Source organism: Rhinolophus sinicus, chromosome 16 (genome assembly GCF_057876585.1).
Source record: "Rhinolophus sinicus isolate RSI-liver-muscle chromosome 16, RSI-T2T, whole genome shotgun sequence".
NCBI lineage: Eukaryota > Metazoa > Chordata > Mammalia > Chiroptera > Rhinolophidae > Rhinolophus > Rhinolophus sinicus.
Genome location: NC_142516.1, coordinates 5,585,983 through 5,607,762, shown reverse-complemented (window position 1 = coordinate 5,607,762; position 21,780 = coordinate 5,585,983). Strand labels below are relative to the sequence as shown.

Sequence of the window (21,780 nt, the reverse complement as noted above, 5' to 3'; positions counted from 1 at the left end):
CTCCAGCTCAGCAGGAACCCTACCTATCTTGGCTCGTGCATCTCTGGAGCACTAAAAGAATGACTGTGGACCCCAATTTATATACAAAAGACTCTCGCTGGCCAACTTTGGGACTTTATTCCTAACGAATTATTATGCACCTCACAAGCGACCAAAGCGATACAGACCATGGCTTAAAAATAAATCTCTTAGGGCAAAATCTTGACTATGAATATACTTTGAGTATCCATGTTTCCTTCTTTTTCACAATATAAGCTAAGAAAAGATTTTAATGGGGTCAAGAGAAGCAAAAAGGTCCTCTTGCTTGGATGGCAATGAACGACCCAAGGAACTAAGTGGACGGGACTGAGGTCATCTTTCTTGCTTTTTTGAACTCCTTATAAGCATTTATTTGAATATGATTTACCCCACACAGCATACACCATGTTACACTGTTTACTCTTTTTGTCTGATGTCCTTAAACACATTTAAATTCCTCAAAGGGTTTAGTGTTCTGGGGCCCACAGAACAGTTTCAGAGTGTCTGAGGGACGGTTGACATTGTATGCAAACACCTAGACACACTTTCTAGGAACTGGGCGCATAACCTTTTTTTTTTTTCACTTGTGGGGGGGTGCATAACTTTTATACGATTCTCAAAGGGGTCAGTTTAAGATTCACCATTTATACGATTCTATTTAATTTTAAAGTTTCTAGGGATATTCCCCTTATCTTTGGTCCATCTCTTAGGGGGAAAAAAATGGATTTTTGGTTACCGATTTCCTCTCCTGTTTCAGTTCCTGGACATAGCGTGCTAACTCCACGGTGATCTGTGACGTCATGTTCTCGGAGATCACTTCATGTTGCCCAGCGTAATCGTTCATCTCATTCAGGGTGGAAAGGAAGGCTTTACAGGCCGTATACCTACGGAACAGAACACACCGCTCCTTTTCAAACAAGGCCACATCCATCCTCACAGTGCTTTACGCGGGCGCAATATTAATTAAAATCGGGTTAATTTGCATCGACTTCCCACAGGATCCTGACAATTCATTACACCTAAGAGTGTTCGCATCAAAACGGCTCAGAATTAATTACAACAGAAACAGTTTTCCTTTTGTGAAACCGAATTGCTCCACGCAAGGCAGTACTTGGCTTTGTTAATACTTAGTCCAAATAAAACACAAAAATACACATATACCAAAAATGCCATATATATTTAGATCTAAATTAGAGACATAATACGTTTGGGCTGTCTTAATTACGGAGTAAAATAGACATATTTCTTGGACGAATGAGTATGAAAAGAGACTCTGGATATCACAAAACCAAATCAAGATTTAAGAATGCATAATCCACACTTCCTGTATCTGCTTAGATTATATTCTAAGCGTTTCCTAATTGCCTTAATTGAAACAATCTAGAATCACCCAAGTAACTCCGCAGAAGAAAACTTAATTGAGTAGGTTTTTATTTTTTCTCTCCCCCAATTTAAAACCTGGCACAAATATGAATGGGAATGCAACTTATTTTTGTAGCATAAAGATATTACGACATGATTGTCAATGAAAAACATACCTGTATTCTTCTTCCTCCTTCGAGTTCTTTTTAGGTTGGTATTTCTTCGAAAGATTCCTACAACAAAAATGCAGACATGTCACTGTATAGAGAAAGGTAACTGAGAAACAAGGGAATGAAAGATGAAGCCAGTTGCTCTTGTTTATAAGTTTAAATAATTACAAAGGGTCCGCAGCTGAAATCCACTGATCTGCTTCCATCTTCCAATACGTGTGATGAAGCTCTTGTTATGGAGGACTCATATAGCTTTGAATCTTTACCTCAAAGACCGAGCAAATAAACGCAGAAATGGTCACTAGCTGGCTACTTACCCGGATGTAAAGACCCCGCTTTATTTAGTTGAGAGTACAGACCATGTGTATAAATGCAGGGGCTTTCATGGAGCACTGAGCTCAGAACAGTGTTTCTTACCAGGCCACCATTCCCTCTGACCATCTTCAGTTGAGCATTATCTAAATCCAAGGAAAGTATGTGGACTATGTCCAAATGTTTAAATTAATAGTCAAAGTGCCAAGGGCACGTTGTCAAGGCCATGTGGCTGGTCCCCAAAGAGCTCATGAAAACCACCTGTGAACAAGTCTTCTTGAGGGCAGTAGACACAATATTTGGGGGATGCTCATGCTAAGACATTTAACTAGGAGAACTTTTAACCTGCCTCACAGGTTTGTACTGCACACGCTCCGATTAGCCCAAATCACCTTCGTCTCTTTTCCTAATCCCATCTCCAGGTCAAGCATCCATGTGCATTCAGCACACTTAAATTTACACAAAAACTAAGAGGTAATCATGGCAAAACAAACAAACAACAACAACCAAACACCACCTCACTAACACTGGTTCCACTGCCCGATTTCTCGTGGGTCCTGATTTGGTTGCTATAGTTACCGAAACAGCCAGGGGAGGCTGGTTCACAGTGGGACTCTCCATTTGACAGCATCCCAGAATTCACTTCCCTGTTTATGCCATGTTGCTATTCCTCTATTAGAGTAGATACTTTCATTTTTTTCACATTATATTTCTTCCATTTCCCCTGAGTCTATAGATTTGCCTAGGAAAAATGTGCAATAATAAATTTACAATTTTGATTATGGTACACTTTACAAACTGAAATGTGATTTCACCTCTAACAGATGACGCGAGAGGCAGTGGACTTCAGTGAAAAAGGACATTACTCTGGGAATCCAGAGGACAATGTGCCTGGATGATATGACCTTGGACACTGCAAGCAAGTCTGTGCTTTCAGTTCCTCATGTGTAAGTCCAGGGGCGTTGTAGGAAATGACCTCTATTGTCCCCTCAAGGTTGGAAATTCTGAGGGAATATATAATACCCAATAGAATAAATAGTTGGAATAATTAAAAAATGAAGACATGAGGGGTGGCCGGATGGCTCAGTTGGTTAAAACGCGAGCTCTCAACAACAAGGTTACGGGTTCAATTCCCGCAAGGGATGGTAGACTGTGCCCCCTGCAACTAAAGATTGGAAATGGCAAGTGGACTTGGAGCTGAGCTGCGCCCTCCAAAACTAGATTGAAGGACAACGCCTTGGAGCTGATGGGCCCTGGAGAAACACACTGTCCCCCAATATTCCCCCAAAAAACTTTATTTAAAAAAAAATGACGACATGAGTCTATGACAATTTAAATATTATAATTGGACAAGCTGATGAAATAACGTACTAACTTGAAGGTTGCTACACTTAATCGATGTCATATTTTCTCCATTGATCCTCTGGATACAAACCACAGTTTACCTAATAAATCTAGATTTTAAAATGTGAAGAAGCAATTATTTCCTTACAGAATGTGCCTTAGAGAAAAAATAATGCAAAAGAGAGAATCTTGTATGTTGAAAGCACAGTAGAGTTGAGTTGGTTTATCACAACTACTCCTTACAAGGTAGGTTTAGTAAAAATAATACCACGAGTGGCATGAAAGGGGAGCACATGGAAAGCAGATGACAATATGATCAATAAATTCTTTTCCAAATTTACTTAGAGTAGCATACATGGGAGACTGAAGTATTGAAAAAGCCTAGCATGTGAAATATTTTTAGTGCATGGTTTTAAATTTACCCATTTCTTCTGTTAACTATAACTTGCAAATTGAAAATAGCACTTCTCAGTTCAAACCCTACATTAAAATTCTTTCAAAACTTTATTTTAAAGTTTATTTAAATCCTTGTTTTCCTTTAGCTTTCAGTCCTTGGCAGCCATAAAAATAAACTTTACATCTAGTTGAAGAAAACAGCTTGAACAGCTCCAGGTAAAACCAGCCTTCCTTTTTTTAAGGAAGGCACAGCTCACAGTGGCCTATACGGGATCGAACCGGCAACCTTGGTGTTGTCAGCACCACGCTCTAACCAACTGAGCTACCCGGCTGCCCCTACAACCAGCCTTCTTTATAGTTTCTTCTTATCCTCAATTCCTAAAGTGGATTAAAGATCAGTCATGGCCATCGGGTTCTGATGGCTGAGTGTCACTGACAAAGTTAGTGTATAGAGAATTCGAATGCTTCTTAAAAGCACCAATAAATAATTCACTCTATAAATGCCAGCAGAAAACTAAAAGCTTAAGAGGTCTAGAAGTGAATTTCAGATCTAAAGATACATATCTCTCAGGGACCACTCCAAAAAAAAAAAGATCAACTTTCATTTCTGTTCTCTGAGACAGGCTTTCTCACCCTATTTGTATGAGATTATTTTAAAAACAAGCCAACAAATAAACCACAAAAGGCATCTTAAAATTTATGGGATCTTCCTGAAAATTTTTAAGTGTTTTATGTACTTAACTTGCTCTTCAGAGAAGCTAATTAAAAGGTAAGCAAAAAATATACAACCTTTAATAAGGATCCTGGATTTGAACTTGGTTGCTCCTAGGAACCGCAGGGAAGCTTTTAAAAAGGAGACACTTGGGCCTCATTCCAGACCCTCTGAAATGGAAGGTCCAGGGTTGGGTCCAGGAATGTTTTGTTTTTTCTCTCTCTCTTTTATTCTTTTTTAAAGCTTACCACAAGATTTCTGGGAAAAGGTGGCAGAAGAAAATTCGATCAGAGAATTGTGCTTTCTCAACAACAAGAGGTGAAAAATAACAGCCAGGAAATTTTTCAACAGCAGAAATTAAACCGAAAAAGAATGGGGTAGAACCTCAGTCTACACACTTTGAAAAGTGGTGACCAGGGTGAGGGACCAAAGATTCTGAACCAGCATAGAATGGATGCTGGCCCCACCCTCACTGTCACCGGGAATAATAAGTCCTTAAAAGCCCGAGAACTGATGCAGAGAGAAGTACACTGAGGCGTGAGTAAGCACTGAGGAAGACAGCGAGGATGACCACCCAGATTCCAGGGCTCCGGCAGGAGCGGGAGCAGGAGCTGGCCACCTGGATCTCCACTTTCCAGGGCCTCCAAGCTGAATGCCTGCGGGGACATCACCCCAAACTTAGGGATTTCAAAGGAACAGGATATACCTTTGACCTCATGGAGTAAACTCCAAAATAGAAACTCTAACAAAATTTCAGAAGAGACAACAGACTCAAAGTCTTAAAGACAAAATGTACAAAACCAGGGCCTGTCCCACACCTTTATCCTGTAACAGAGCTCAGAGAGACCAGTGGAGCACACAGGCGCACTGGTGTTGCTTATGGTGATAACAAAAGCATGCTTAGGCATTGGCCTGTGAAGTTTACGTGCTTTACCTCATTAAGTGCCTCAACAACCTCAAAGGTGGGAATTGGTATTATTCACGGTTTATAGATGAGAAAAATAAAGCACAGTGTAATTTGCCCAAAGTCAATGAAAAAAACTGAGATTGCATCCTGGGCATTGGGACTCTATAAGTCTGTCCTCTTAACCACATCACTAAAATACCCATGTTAAATACAAGCAACCAAAAAGATATGTTATGTAATACAGGGAGGGAACGACAGAGAAAACCCCAGTCTGGAAGAAAACATGCGAGGAAATGAAACAAAACCAAACTCCACCGGAACATTTTACACTATAGACAAACTTAATAAAACTGCAAAGCCAATAGAGCAAGAATTCCCCCCACCACCACCACCACCCAGACTATAGGATAAAACAGTGGGATGAAAAAGGGAGACTGCAAAGCTAAGGAACAGAATGAAGAACTAAAATGCACGACTACACAACTGGGCTGGATAATTTAATAGAGGGAACATTTGAGAGAATCATCATGTGAAAGCAACTAACATAATCAGAAAAAAAGATGATCTGAAAAAGAAGGAAAGAACATAAGGAAAACTCCTATCTCTGAAGTATATCACCCAAAAAGTAGGGCAGAAAAAATATTTAGATATAATTGAAGAAAGTTCCCCTGAAGTCAATGAAGAATTGAACCTGCAATTGAAAGAGCTCTACAGAAAACAGAATGATCAACAACAAGGCATAGCCTGGTGAAGTTATAAACTGCCAAGTGGAAAAAAAAAAAAAGTCTTCATATGTACCGTCAAAGAAGCAAGTCACCTACAAAGAAAAAGAATCTGGCTGGCCCCAGACTTTTCCCAAAAGACAATGCAACAACAAAGTTAGGAAAGAAGGCAAGTATGACCAGAGAGGAACCAAATCAAATTGTTGTCATGCAGTGGCATTCTCAAACAAGAAAGAACTCGAGGATTATGCCATAAGCTCTCATTAGGGGAAAAATATCCCTATTTTTCTGGATGCCAAGAAACAAGTAGAGAGGCTGTGGTAGAAGGGATGGTGGTGAGCAGAAATCAGTATTTAAATACAGAATTAAGACAAATTAACTGTGGGAATCATGTTATAGACCAAATTATATAACTCAATTAGAACAGGAAGCACAACACAGAAATATTATTTTCTTTCTCTTTCTTAGTAGTGAGTTGAGCCTGTTGAATATTACAACATGGAGTTTGAAGAAAAAAAAACAACAATAAGGACATCCTACAAGTTTTTCATAATCTTTTTGCTAAATCTCATGCATTTGTTTTAATATTTAAAGTTCAGAAAATCCTTCAGTTTCATTTTAATGTCTTTTCTACTGTTAAAGTAAATTTAAATGTAATACCTTGTATATACAATATGCAACATATTTTATAAAATGATTTTTACATAGTTACCTTTTATTTACAACGAGCTCCAATTAAAAAAAAAAAAAATTTGACCAGGACATGAACGGTTCATCAAGAAGAGAGTATAAATGGCTCAAATGTATAAAAACATATTCAACCTCATTCGTACTAAGAGAAACACAAATTGACACTCAGACTTAGCAATTTTTACTTATCAAATTGGCAAAGATAAAGATTGGTGACAAGAAGCATGGAGGGTCAAGATAAGCAGCAGTGCCACACACTATGGTATGAGTGGTAAGGGTCACAGCCTCCAAGAAGGGCTTCTTGGGAAATTCTACCCAACCAGAGAGTTACTTTTAAGAAGTTATACTCTAGCTAGGCTTGCCCAAGTATATTATTCAAGGTTATTGATTGCAACTTTGTTCAGAGTTGCAAACAACTGAAAACAATCAACATATCCACCAATTCAATGCAATACAGTAAAGCTGTAAAAAATAAAACTCTCCAGGATGCAGGAAGGGTACACTGATCTGCCGGGGAAGGGAGGAAGAAAACACACACTTCCTTGCCTGTGTACGTGTAATATCTCTCTGGAAGGATACGTAAGAGACTGATAACCTTTATTGTCCCTGGGGATGAGATAGGAGCAGGGGCACGTCACTGTACATGAATTTTGTACCTCTGGCATTTTAGATCATATGCATTCATTATCTGATCATAACAAATAATTTAGTTGATTTATTTTTAAAAGAAACAGTTGCTGAGAGCAATCAATCGTTGGTGCTCTTATACAGGTCATAGAAGATGCTTTAAAATTATATTAGGAATTTTACCCTACATTGTCTTGAATAAATAATCACTCTAGCAGGGGTTAACCATGTTTTAGCCAGAAAGTAAACATTTTAGACCTGCGAGTACATCACAGTTGTGTGGTCTCTGATACAACTATTCAACTGTCACTGTTTTTGCAAAAGCCGCCGTAGACAATGCATAAATGAGTGGCTGCTGCTGTGTTTCAATAAACCTTTATTTATAAAACCAGGCAGTGGATGGAATTGGCCATGAGCTATAGTTTGCCAACCAGTGACCTACAGAAACCAAAACCCCAATTATTATCATCTTCTATGTTTAACATTAAGTTGGCAATGTTTCCTATAATGCAGAAAAAAATATTTAATGACAAACGTCTCCCTCCAGAAATCATGTTGATTTTTCAACATCATACTAATATTTCAAGCAACTGTTTGTTGAATGTGCTCCAATCACATTGGCCTTTCCATTCTTTGAACACGTTCCCACCTCAGGACCTTTGCACTCGCTGATTCCTCAGCCTGGGAGAGCGACTCCCAGACCCTTCCAGGCCTGCCTTCTCCTTTCTTTCAGTTCTCAAGCAGTGGGTTTTCCCTGACCAGTCTAGCTAAGTAACCCCTGTCCCCCAACATGCTCATTGCATCACTGGTTTTACTTATTTGGGGTGACGAATGCTATCTTTAAATGATTTGCTACGTTCTTTATTTGCATGCAGTCTCTTTTCCATAGCGAGCAGGTGGCCTCTCAGGCTCAGGCACTTCCTGTGTCTCATTCATTAGAATCCCCCAGAATTCTGTTAACACATTGTTATTTGTTCTGTCTGTGGTTAAACCCTCATCAGCTCTGCAGCCTGGGCAAGCACATAAATCTCCTTGAAGGACTGCTGACCAAATATCTTAGACCTGTACCCTGCTGATTCACTGTTTCCACAACTCTTTACTAAGCACCTATTATGTCCCGGCTGTGCCCCTTACTAGCGGGTACATTAGTGAACACAACTGAAAGAGCCCTGCCGTGGCGGGGCTCACATCCTAGCAGGGAAGGGGCGGGAGACAATGAACAATAAATACAAAATACGTAAAAAAGTTATACAGAACGTCAGAAAGTTATCAGTGCTGTGGAAAGACTGAAAAGCACAGCAGGTGACATGTGAGCAAAGGCTTGAGGGAGAGCAGGGAGCTGGCCACGTGCATCGGGGGAAGAGCATACCGGAGCTCTCTACACGGAAAGGCCAGTGCAACGGCCCTGCAGTGAGAACGTGCCTGGCACGTGTCAGAAACAGCACGAGGCCGTGTGGTTACAGCAGAGGTAAGGAGAGAGACAGGAAAGAGATGATGTCCGAAAGGTATGGTGACCCAATCGGGTAGGGCTTTACAGGACATCCACTGCGAGGATTCTGGATTTACTCTGAGTGAAATGGGTAGATGTTTTGAACAGTGAAGTGCCGTGATCTGCTGCTTTGTGGAAACCAGACAGACAAGAGGGGACTAAGGGAATCCAGTTAGGAGCCTAATAATCCAGGCACGGGGTGGCGGGGACTGGACCACAGTGGCAGCAGTGGAGGTGAGGAGAAGTGGTTGGGTCCTGGATACATCTGGAAAGCCAAGTCACCGTTAGGATGAGGAGGGAGGTGTGAGAGGAAGAGGGGAGCCAAAGATGACCCCAGGTTTCTGAGCTAAGCAAAGACGAATGCCCCTGCCCTCGAGTGAGTGGGGGAAAGCTGGGTTGTGGAGATGCAGATTTTGAGCAGAGAGATTGTTTCAAATACGTTACATTTCAGATGTCGTTTCAACACCCAAATGGAGATTTTGAGGAATGTCTTTCTGGCGTTCAGAACAGAGGTCTAGCTGGGAGGCACATATCTGTGAGCCGTTGCCTTGTAGATCAAACTGAAAGCCCTGAAACAGGTGAGCTCACCAAGGGAATATAGACTGAGAGGGCAGAGGACCGGGGACTGGGTACCGGGGCACATCAGGGTAAAGAGGCAGGAGGAACCAGCCAGGGAGGCGGAGAAGGGCCTTCCGGTGAGCGAGGAAAGAAGCCAGGAGACTGGTATTTGAGAAGCCAGGTAAGGAGGAGGGAGCATCCAGCCCATGAAGCTGCCAAGGTCAAGGCTGATGAGGAGGACAGAGGAAGGCGGCTGGGTTGACCCATATGGAGGTCACTGGTCTCCTTGGGGGTGGCGCTGGTGTGCGTGCGCTGAGTTTAAGACAGTGAGAGGAGAGCAACTGGAGACAACCGTAAGGACACGTTTGAGAAGTTGTGCAGCAAAGGGAAGCAAAGAAACGGTGGGCAAAGTGAGCTGAAGAGACTCGTTTTTCAATGATGGGCGACATAATGGCGCATTTGTGTGTCGATGAGAATAATCCAGTAGAGAGCCAAGAATTGACATAGGAGAGAAAGGAGAACCACTGGGCAGAGCTCTGGAGTTGGAAAGAAGGGGTGAGAACTCGTGCACCAGGACGGCCTGGACTGAGACAGGAGCATCTTGGGGGCGGAGCATAGAAGCGTGGGAACAGATGCTGACAGCAGGGTAGAGGGTGTGCGACTCTGAGGACATTTCCTTCTGGCTGCTTCCGTTTTCCCTGTGAAAGAAGAAGCAAGCAGCGAGGATGGGAAAGGGGGTGTTGGCGTTTGATGGAAAAGAAACTGTGATGACTGGCGACCAACTGCGGGGGGCGGGGGGGCCAAGGTTCATAATACCAGGGAGCTGTGTCCTACACAACTAGACTGAGAAACAACGGCTTGAATCGGCGTGTGGGGTGGAGGAAGGCGGAAGAAGGGGAGGAAAAAAGAGTCACTTAGGAGAGTGAGGAAAGCAAGTCGAGATGGAACCAATAGTATGATTTGTATCAGCATCAAGGGTCCAGCTGAGATCTCGGTATAAGAGGTTAGAAGACTAGTCAGAAGGATTAGTCTTCCAATTATTATTTTTATCAACTCCTCCCAGCAAGTACACATTTAGATACTTCTCAGGGACTTAAGGAAACAAATGTTAATATTTGAATCTTAGGAAAAGTACTTCCCCAGAGATGACCATCATAGCGGTAATAGTGATACTTTATTTCAAGTGGTCAAACACCAGTTAAGACGGTCAGTGGAGAGCTATTAAACCTTACTCTAAGCCTATACTGGAATTTGGAACCTTTTCCAATAGTGACCCATTTGGTTACTAAGTCCTCAGTTCCCCCATTCAGGGCCGATAAGAATGGGCAAGGAACCAAGGGGAACTAAGAAAGGACTTCCCCTGCACCACACAGAACGATGTAGAAACTTGTAAGAACCATCTTAATGGCATCGAATAACAAGCTTCCAAAGCAAAAGGAGAGAGTGACTAGGGACCAGCAAGGAGGGGTATGTGCTAATAGAAGAAGCAGAGACAACAAATATAGATACATCCATAGGTGAGAACTTATTTTGGCTAAAACTGTATGGAATCCACTTTCACAGGTAAGACATTTTATGAAAAACTGCAACATTTAAATAATCAACACGAAGCAGCTCCCTCTCTACTATTTACAGTTAGAAAAGCCTCAAAGGACTAATGAGGCTGATATACACACAGGGCACTAAAACCCAGCTGGATTCCGCGAGTTAGAAAAATGATTTCATTCAGCAACATTTCAATCTTATTTACTCAATGGAAACAAAACGTGTCATTCATAAAAATATTCCACAGGTCACAATTAGGTGCTCACTTACAAACACCACCAGCCCTAGAAGGATCCACATTCTTTCAATGACGCACAACACACCCTTTCTGCAGATACTCTCTGGATTAAAACGAAATGTTGCCAAACCAAAAATCCTAGACCTTTAACAAGTCTTAAAACAATCTGCACAAGCCAAACAAGACATCATTAAAGATTCTGCATGCCACTTCAAGTTCAAGCTTAGTTTTACCAACAACTTTTAAACATTCTATATAAAAGCACAAATTTCTCGGATAACTCCATCATTAAAGATGTAAGAGCTCCAAAGTTTTTCTAAAATGCTGCTCACGGGACCTCTCCCACACCGCTGGAGGCCCGGGGCGTAAATCTGTTGAAGCATTTTGGAAAATTGTTTAACCCCCGTCTACTGATGCTAAACATATATGAAGCCTACGACCCTGCAGTTCCACTCCTGGGTATATACTTTATATCCTCAAATAAAAAACAAGCAGTTGCCTAGTGACAGTAGCATGGGTCGACCGTGGCACACTCATACCCCAAAATACTAAAATCCAAAGAAAAGACACAAACCACCACCACATCCAACAACATGAATGCGTCTCACAAACATAATGGAGAACAAAGAAGCCAAGTACAAACACTGCCTAATAAATGAGTACATTCACATAAGGATCACAAAATAGGTAAAACTAATCCATGCTGTCAGAAGTCAGGAGCGTGGTCGCCTGTGTGGGGTGCATGGTGACCTGGAAAGGGTCAGGGGGCCTCTGAGGTGACAATTTTCTGTTTCTTGACCTGGGTGCTTGTTCTATGGGCATGTTTGCTCTGTGAAAATTTCTGGAGCTGTACATTTATGATTTGTTTACTTCCCTGTATGTATGTTATATTTCAATAGTTTTCTGAAAAAACTCAGCTGCTCCAAAATTCAAAAAATATCCTTTTTAAAAAAACAAGCCTGAAAGCTAGAACTTAGTTTTTATATTTACTGTTCTGAGAAAATTACTTTTCTATATTAAAAACAATTGTTTCTATTTTACCTTAATGAAAGGGAAAAAGAACTGTTTGAAGGATTATACATGTATACTATAAAACGAGAATATAAACTATAGTTACATCCATGTGCAGTTAACAAACAAATAACCTTTCTCAATATTAACTTACCTGAGTTGCTTTGCATAGCTGAGTTCAATCTCCGTTCTTTCTTTTACAAATTTGATGTATTTCTCAAGAATATCAATTCCCCACTGGGTGTGTTTTTCTAAGTTGTCAAATTGATCCTGTTTAAAAACAAACAAAGAGAGTTTGTAATCTTTCTCTGTGATTAACATGATTTCAATGGACAGTTCTCTCAACAACATAGTGCTACATAGAGAGCAGGTCTAATATTTTCCATGATTGTACTTGGGCGCTTTTGTGTTGAGCGGTTTTAAATCAACATTACCAAATTTGGTTTGAAAACTGCCTGGGGTACTGAACTCTGACCCATTCGTTCATGTTCCCTAGTCCTATTAGAAACATGTTTCTTGGATATAATTAATGTCCTGGTACAAAGGAAAATCTCTCTCTTTTCCAGATACTAAAAACTGAGGGGTGAAACACACACGCACGTTAACTCAGTCACACTATTGGCACCTTAACTGTTATCTCTCAGTTGTCACTCAAAACAGCTCATTGAAATTGGGGGCAAGGATATGAGTGGGAAGGAGTTACAAAATATGAGCACTGCTTTCTTCAAACAGATGACCAAAACACTGCACATGGCCTTTATTCAAACACATTTATCAAGCCCACACCACGTGCTGGGAATGGTGCTAAGAGCTGGGCAACCAAAATGAACAGAAATAAGGCCCCAGTGCCAAGGCAGGGAGAAGTCCAGGAAGCAGGTGCACTGTCCTGCTGGAGCGCAAGGTGGGGTAGGGGGCAAGGGAATGAGAGGTGGGGGGTGAGGAAACAAGACAACGTCCTGGCTGGCTCACCCAAGGCCTTGAACGCCGAGCTCAGGCTCTCCAGTGGGCACAAGTGAGCCACTGGAGGACTTGCGAGAGCAGTGGCATGGCCATAGATACGTTCCGATTCACTGGAAGATGGAAGTCAGGAGATGGTTCGATAGTAGGAGCAGTGGGAAGGATTTTACTGACATTTAACATGGAATCAACTAGTCCTCGTGACTGAGTGGATGAGGAGACTGGGGAGGGACAGGAGGAGACAGAGGATTCTAGGGCGACTCTGGTTCTGTGTCTGTGACTATGTAGGTGGAAGGGCAGCAGTGTGGGGTGAAGTGACATGATGAAAAAGGGAGTGACATGTCCAGAAGACTTGGAAACACACATCCATTCAGAGCTCAGGGAGGGAGGTCAGTGAGCTGGTGGGTGAAGCGACAGCCAAGGATCAGAGCACCAAGGTGTGCTGCAGCCCGGCTCTGGGCACTGGGCGCTCTCAGGGCAGAGCGCTGACGGGAGGAGCGCCCGAGGGGCTGGCAAGTGACCAGCGCGTCAGCACATCACGAGGAAGACTGGACTGCGGTGAGGCAAGGATGGAAAGTTTGCTGCCGAACCAGAGGTAACACAATAGAGGACGAGGGTTCTTCTCGTTCCAGCTCTGGGACTTCCCAGAGAAAGGCCCTGGAACAATGCAAGGTTTTGGTCATTTGCCTAACTTCATAAATCTCTCATGAGAATCATGTACAACGGGAAAGTGCCAAGTCCAGTATCTAAATGCAAAGCTACAATGAGATCACAGGTGTATGTGGTCTGGCGGGCCAGTGTCATCCTTCAGCTTGTTCGTAAATCTAGCATCTTCGATTTGAAATCTGTCATGGTGCTTTGATTCAATTTTCCAATCAAAGCAGTGCAAACTGCTTAATCAGTAAACATTTCATACAAGGTTAACTTGGGAGGGAGTAGGGGCAGAGTCAAAAACACTTTCTCTCAAACTTGAGAAACCCTCTTCTAAAAAAAAGTAATTTCCTCAACCTCACTCCCACCCAGGCCCACAGAATAGTTCGAGAAACATCAACTTAAGAAATTAAGGTTTTATTTTACTGGAATGTTTTTCTGATTGACAATAATCACTCTAAAATGTTTGTCTTTATGCCTAATAATTTTTAATATTATCATAAAACACAAGGGGCAAATATTTAAGTTTTTCATAGATTCTTGCTCCTCAATAATACATTCCACAAACTCCTAGATTCCATTTCAAGCAAGACTGCTCAGGGAGATTATTTATTTATGTCATCTACAAAGACAAGGGTTGTCAAGCAAATTAATAGTGTAAACAAAACTGCAGGTCTCTTTAAACTACTTGAGAGAATAAATAAACAAACAATTCAAGTACAATATCCCCCCTCATCTGCAGTTTCACTTTCCACAGTTTCAGCTACCCTCGGTCAACGGCCATCTGAAATTATTAAAATGGAAAATTCCACCTCCCTTCATCTTGTCACGTAGGCATTGAGTCATCTCACACCATCACAAGAAAGGTGAGTACAGGATAAGCTATTTGGCGAGGGGGGAGGAAGAGACCATATTCACGTAACTTTTATTACAGTCTATTGTTATAATTATTCCATTTTATTATTAGTTATTGTTGTTAATCTCTTACTATGAGTAATATAAACTTTATCATAGGTGTGTATGTACAGGAAAACACACAGCATATATAGGGTTTGGTATTTACTATCCACGGTTGCAGGCATCCACTGGGGTCTTGGAACATATCCCAGAAGATAAGGGGGGGGGGGTCGACTGTAATGATTACAAATCATTCCTAGCTATTTAGAGAAAAGCTTCTTTAAAGCTCTCTGCTACCGTGTTTCCCCAAAAATAAGACCTAGCTGGACAATCAGCTCTAATGCGTCTTTTGGAGCAAAAATTAATATAAGACGTGGTTTTATATCATAGTAAAATAAGACCACATCTTATATTAATTTTTGCTCCAAAAGACGCATTAGAGCTGATTGTCTGGCTAGGTCTTATTTTCGGGGAAATAGGGTAATTGGCAAACCTTTGCTGATCTAGTTTCATAGCGATCAGATTTATTTAAAAACTCCTTGCCACACGCCTCCCTCCATTTGAAAGCTCCCCTCTGTACAATTTCCCACCATCCCCAAAGCCTTAGCTATTTTTAGCAGTTAAAGGTGTTTCCTTGAAGACTTGCTAAGACCATCTGCTCTTAGATTTCTCTCATCCTGTCAACAATCTAACTCTACATTTTCCCCTATTAAGCTAGTTTGCAATTTTTTTAGCCCTAATGCATACAAATATAAAGCAACAGCTTTTGATACCAAAACCTTTTTTAAAGATCTATATTTGAATTGAGTTCACCTTAAAAATTACTGGCCTCACATCAATAATGTGTTTTTAATAAAATTATCTGTATTCAAGAACATTCTCCAAGCTATAATAAAGCACTTACTAAAATAACAGGGTCCAAATAAGATAGATCTTCCTAATAAAAACCTTAGTCAGAAACAAATAAACAAGTGCCTGCCTGTGAACATGGCGTGGTTCTTTTTATGCTATATGAAAACACCTCTGGCGATGCCACGCTATCGCAGAGATTACCACAGCATGAACTTTTCTGACAGCAGCTTAAAAGAAAATTCAAAACAGATGAAAAACTAATCAACCCACTTACATTCTTGACGAAAATGTGGAAAATTTAATGGAAAAAAATTCCAAAAAGACTCCTTTGTGAGCAAATATTATAAATGGTCCTTTAAAAAATAGCCTTTGCTACTTGGGGACGGTGCCTTATGACAATGTAACCCTGTTTGATGTCACATGCGGGTGGCTCTGAAAAACACTTTGCCATCTTAAAAATCATCAAGGACCCCAAAAGGCTATTGTTTATGTGGGTTGTACCTATCAGTATTTACTCTATCAGAAATTAAAGACAGAGATTTTTTAAATAATTATTAATTCATTAAAAAAGACAATAAATCCATTACATGGTAAAGTAAATCACACACACACACACACACATATATATATATATATACACACACACACACACACACACACATATATGTATATATATATATACATATGTATGTACATATACATATATACATACATATATATATATATGTTTATTTTTAAGAATTTACTTTCCAAAACAAAAATAGTGAAAAGAGTGGCACTGTTTTACATTTTTGCAAATCTCTTTAATGTCTGGCTTAATAGAAGACACGCGGAGTCCCATAGATGCTTCTGTATTCAATTCGTTGTGATTCTTTACTTGGGTTGACATATATGGAAAAATACAATGCACATAGATCTGCAGTTAGAAAACTGAAGAGAATTTCAGTAGCCTTTTTAGGTAATGGGGGCTACCCTTATTTGATACCACACCAAAACTCACCAAATAATGGTTTCTCCAAGGCTAGGTGCAATGTGAAATCTGAAACCACAGCAATGAATTTTTCATACGTGGTACACTAAAATGCACTCGTCTGTCTTGCGCTTTCAGTGGGTCTTTTACCTGTGCATGGTTGTATAACATGAGCGCTGGTCACAGAAAATATTATTTCACTAATACAATGCAGCTCTTCCAAGCGTTGGCACATTTCATTACATAAAATACTTAAAAGTCACATTTGTTTATCTCACCACCTATCTCATCTTCTCTGATGAGTCTTAAAACATTTGGAAGCTGTCAAACTCACAGGGGCAAATACAAATTTTCCAAAATTCCAACTGTCACTTAAAAACTGGAATTTCATCATCAGCAACAAATATTGTCAGTTGTTTCCTTGAAGTGACAGGCTCACTTCATTCATTTTTGGGAAAATGTCTGCCAAATGTTCAAGAGTTTGTTTGCCAACCTTTTTCCGAGGGAAAAATGGAGTCCTGGGGGGAAAAAGTAGCTAGTTTAGCCTGCAACACAATCACTTCAGCATTTTGGCAAGCCCTGAAGTGCTTTAGGCGTACTTCCACCTTGTCACACATACTATTACAACAATGTATGGTCAAGAGTCGAGATTTAATAAAATTAAAAATCTTTACTGTTTCATCAAGGACATTTTAAAATAAAGCTGGTTGTTGTTGTTTTTTTAACAGCTGATGAAGAACGCAGTGGCTGCTAGGACCGTTTGGAGCCACTGCCTCGATTCCTGCCGAGGCGCCGGCTGTCCTCCCCACCACCATCAGTGCAACTATCCACACAGAGAAAAAGACAATGGCTTAGTGTCATCATGGAAATAGCTTTGACCTTGTCGACTCCAGGAAAATGTTTCTAGAACCTCCTGGGTTCCAGGGACCACATTTCAAGAAACACTACCATATGACACATACTCTAAAATTTCTATTTGAAAGCTGCATATTACCAAAGATTTAAAAAGTCAGAGAATATATGCCCTACTGGAAAATAATGTTTAATTTATAAGTGTATACTACCATGTTTCCCCGAAAATAAGACGTAGCGGGACCATCAGTTCTAATGCGTCTTTTGGAGCAAAAAGTAATATAAGACCCGGTATTATATTATATTGTATTATATCATATTATATTATATTAGACTGGATTAATATAATATGATATAATATAATATAATATAATATAATATAATATAATATAATATAATATAATATAATACCGGGTCTTATATTACTTTTTGCTCCAAAAGACGCATTAGAACTGATGGTCCCGCTACGTCTTATTTTCGGGGAAACACGGTATATAGAGACAACAATTAACTGTAAAATTGCCAAGAGAACTGCAAATGGATGTTTCCAAGTAGCTGGTTACAACCTATCAGGTACCTTTCAAGAACCCTGCTAAACCCCCCTCTTGATCCAACCAAAGTTTTCTGCCAGGAGCTTTTTCAGCTATGAGAGGCTGATCAAGCTGAAAAGACAAATGAGGAAAGTACAATTGTCTCAGTTAACATACAATTGCTGTATATCACAATTATTTTCAGGTCTGGGTTGATGAACTATGCTGTGATTAAGCTCCTTTAGACACTGAAGCTTGAACCAGAGTATGTATGAACTATGGCATTTGTTTGGGTCATTGTGTCTTCATCAGAGTTCCTAAAGAATCATGAAGTCCAATAGAAACAAATTTTGCTTTCACATACTTACAGTATAAATCCATCAGTCATTGTTAAGCCTATTCCCAGCTCAGTATAAAAAGATTAGTCTTGATTATTCAGGAAGTCTTCTGAAATCTGATTTTTCAATTCAAATTACACAAACGAGCTGACACACCAACTCCATTCAGAAAAGCTAGTTAGTTACTTAGAGTAAGGAGACCCAAGTCAGCCACAAGTAAGCATAGGCCAACTTTTAATACGAACACTGTACTTCCTCTAACTGTAAAGTGTATTCAGTTGACACTAATTCAAAAAGCCCCGGAATAAGCCAATCTAGCAAGAAACTGAGTTGCTCAAGTTACCTGTGTAAATGGTTCTGACTCAGAGAAAGGGTGTCCTGGGCCAGCTCTCCGCCACAGCGAAACCCTCCCTCTGAGCAAAAACCCTCCCTCTGTGCAAGACACTCAGTGAAGGGACTTATCCCCTTCACATCAGAGGGTCCATTTCTGACTGTGCTATCTAAACCACTGTTTTAGGATACTCTAATTTTGGATACATCTACTTTCTTGAGGACTTGGGCTCTTTGAGAAGCAGACCTTAAATGGCTCTATTTAAACAATCCCTTGGGATGGTATTACTGGTATTAGCTTCCTCTTACCTTTGAAGGAAAAGTTTCAGAAGGTATAAATTTACCGAGAGTAAATGTAACAAAAACCTCCACTTAAAATGGTTTTAAAAAAAATCAATTTGGGTCTGAATATTAAAGTGGCTCAACAACAACAACAAAAGTTTTATAAAACTTTAGAAACAAAAATGGGTCATCACAAACGCCACCTGAAATCCTAGTCCTTTCATTTTTAACAAAGACTTCAATTAATGTCCACGGACAAATTAAGAATTTTTCTCATACATTAAATTTAAAAGCAGAAATGCCCACATATAAATTTTCAACATAAAAGTGTCAAACCTTGAAGCGATGAAAAACCAATTACCCAAAGTGATTTCATTGTTTGCCCAGAAAAAACAGATCAAATATAAAAGGGAGCATTGGAGGGTTTATTCCCAGGAGCACAGACACCCTATGTTTTGACAGTACAGTAGGAGCAAATCCTGTAATATCACACACTCATCTGCTGTTTCTGAAACGGGCTCTGTGAATGTGGGTCATGTGTTCTCTGGGTTGAAAATGCCAACAACAGCAAGAGCCTGTGACAAAACTGACATGACAGAGTCTTCCACATGACAGTATCATGGCTGGATAGTTAACACAATGGATTTTAATAAGAAAGGGAAACGCACACACACACACACAAAAGGTTTTACAGTACTCAGAATCTCTTTCAAATACAAGTCTACAACTTGCCATAAAAACAGGTACAAATTCAGGCATATCTCCTGTAACCAGCCATTCTTATGTGTGTTTCGGTTGTGAAAATGAAAATACTAAGAACTTGTTCTGTGTTCGTGGTTCTTTCCAGCAATTTCACTCTAAACACAAGGGGTAAGAACATAAACCCAAGATGAAAATATATGTATGAGATTAAAAAAAAACCAAAAACCAAAACTTAAAACAAAAATTCAACAGCATATGAAGTTAGTGATATAAAGAATGTGGAATGGCACACAGAATACGAAAAGCTGCATTTTCATATTTTTCTAACAATAATTATATTGTTTAAAAGGGCAATAAAAAGGCTGCTGCTGCATGTGCAACAAAAGGCAGGACCCGAAAGTAGAAGACGTGGGGCTGATGAACACAGGGGTGCCCTCTGCCAAACGTGATGCAATTTTACATTGCATCCTAGAATGAAAAGAGGGTAACAAATATCACTTGCAGAAAAAGCACCAGCATTTTGACTATATCGGAGTCTGCGCAGATGAGATGTGAAGGGGACAATGCTATGGAATGTACCCCTTTAAGGAGCCACAATAACCTTCTGACCTATTTCAATGTACTGAGAACACCCTAGTTACTTTCAGTTCCCCTCTCTGTTCCTCTGGATACAGTAAAATCAGCAAACAAACATCTGAACTGCCCCAAATATGCTGAGTGCAAGAGATCATAAAGAATGAAATTTTGAAGGAAAAAAACACTTTAAAGAGCACCTACTATTTTTCATTAAAAACACAAAACAACACTAATTTTTAAAGTGATTTTAAAGATTACTCCTCCTCCAGAGAGGCATTGTCAAATATCTTAAACAGAAGAGGAAAAGTATTAAGAATGAGGAGGCTATAAAAGCTAGGTTCAGAAAGTTGGGCCTAACTTGTAATTGTGGTGGGATGGACCAAAGCAAATAAAGGATAGAAACTAGCCACAGAAGCAAAATCTTGCTCCTTATAAGAAAAAAACGCTCTGTCTCACGGTGACAGAACAAATGCAAGAGGGGCTAAGTCAAGTTGTGATTGTAAGGTGAACGAATTTAATGCAAACCTTTAGTGTCATTCATATCGGCTTTGACCCGGAAATGGAAATCTCATCTGTTTCCTGGTTTCTGCATCGGCTTCGACAACGAAGGCTGTCTAAATATGAACTGGTGTTTTTCCTGGGCCTGCCCTGTCAGCAGATATGAGAGTTGTCACCTTCCCCTCCTCCAGCTGTCCCACATTCCTTTAAACCATGGAGAACTAACCTCTTACCCATCCCACACTGTTCTCCGCAGGTGATTCTCTCCCTCAGGAAACAAGTTCAAGACCAACCCAAGGGCAGAAGAGAACAGGGAGAGGGAGAAAGGAGGAAACTTCTAAATACCAGGAAGAACTTTGAAGGCCATCCAAAGACTGATAAAGAACAAAATGTAGAAGCTAAATTTTTAATGAGAAGGAAAAGCCAGATTTTTAAAGTCCTGACTTATTTTTAGACTGTAAGTATTTCCAGGTATGTGTGTGCGTGGGGGGGGGGGAGGGGTAGGAGAGTGCAAAATATTACAAAAATATCATAGGAAAAATAATTTTTCAGCTCTGGCACCTGAAACTTAGTTAATACCGATGAAAAAGACTTCCCAAACACTTAGCAATGAACTCATTTACAATTTTAAGCACAGAAGGTTAAGCAAACACACAGGTATTGTCCCTTTTTAACACAAGGAATCCCAATTCTCAATCCCACTGCCATAGTTGAGCATCTGACCCAACGGACGCACACAACAGGCGAGATTGGACCAATAAGAAACTCTCTACTGGTACTGGTACTAGAGCTAAGAAGTAAAAATTGTCCCTGTGCATGGCAAATTAGGAAAACACACTGGTCTGCAGAGACGAAGGATAGAGCAGAGATGCAAGACGACATTACGTTGGACATTCAAAACGGATGTACCTGTGAGCTGTCCACTGGCTGACTCAAGTCTCTGCAAGACTAGACTGTTCTTCCAGGCCCTAGTTTCATAAGCTAGTCTTCGGGACAGAACCTCTTGGCTGAGAATCCAGCAGCTACCCTACACCCATCCTGCGGGTGGAGCATCTCTGCTATTACAAGATCACTTTCCCCGCCTCCCTTGCAGCTAGAACATGGGTCTGTGACATCAACCTGACTAATCAGATGCATGGGATTTCTAAGGGTGGCTACTGAGAAAGGTTATCTGCCCTTGACAAGGTCATAGCTGCCTGTGATGCTTGGAATGGCAGAAACAAAACATGGTAATATGGTGATGA

The 21,780-nt window shown here is 40.4% G+C and overlaps 1 protein-coding gene across 25 annotated transcripts in view; it reads right to left on the bottom strand.

The window, feature by feature from the left end:
* Positions 1-21,780, bottom strand: part of FNBP1 (formin binding protein 1) — a 115,760-nt gene that overhangs the window by 63,267 nt on the left and 30,713 nt on the right. For all 25 annotated transcript variants that reach the window (XM_088793441.1, XM_088793438.1, XM_019728840.3 and 22 more), the window contains exons 2-4: positions 12,256-12,371; positions 1,557-1,613; positions 755-902 (exon numbers count right to left, since the gene is read on the bottom strand). In XM_088793441.1, the coding sequence (XP_088649567.1) occupies positions 755-862 (108 nt within the window). In that variant the 5' untranslated portion in view covers positions 863-902; positions 1,557-1,613; positions 12,256-12,371. The remainder of the gene's footprint in view (positions 1-754; positions 903-1,556; positions 1,614-12,255; positions 12,372-21,780) is intronic.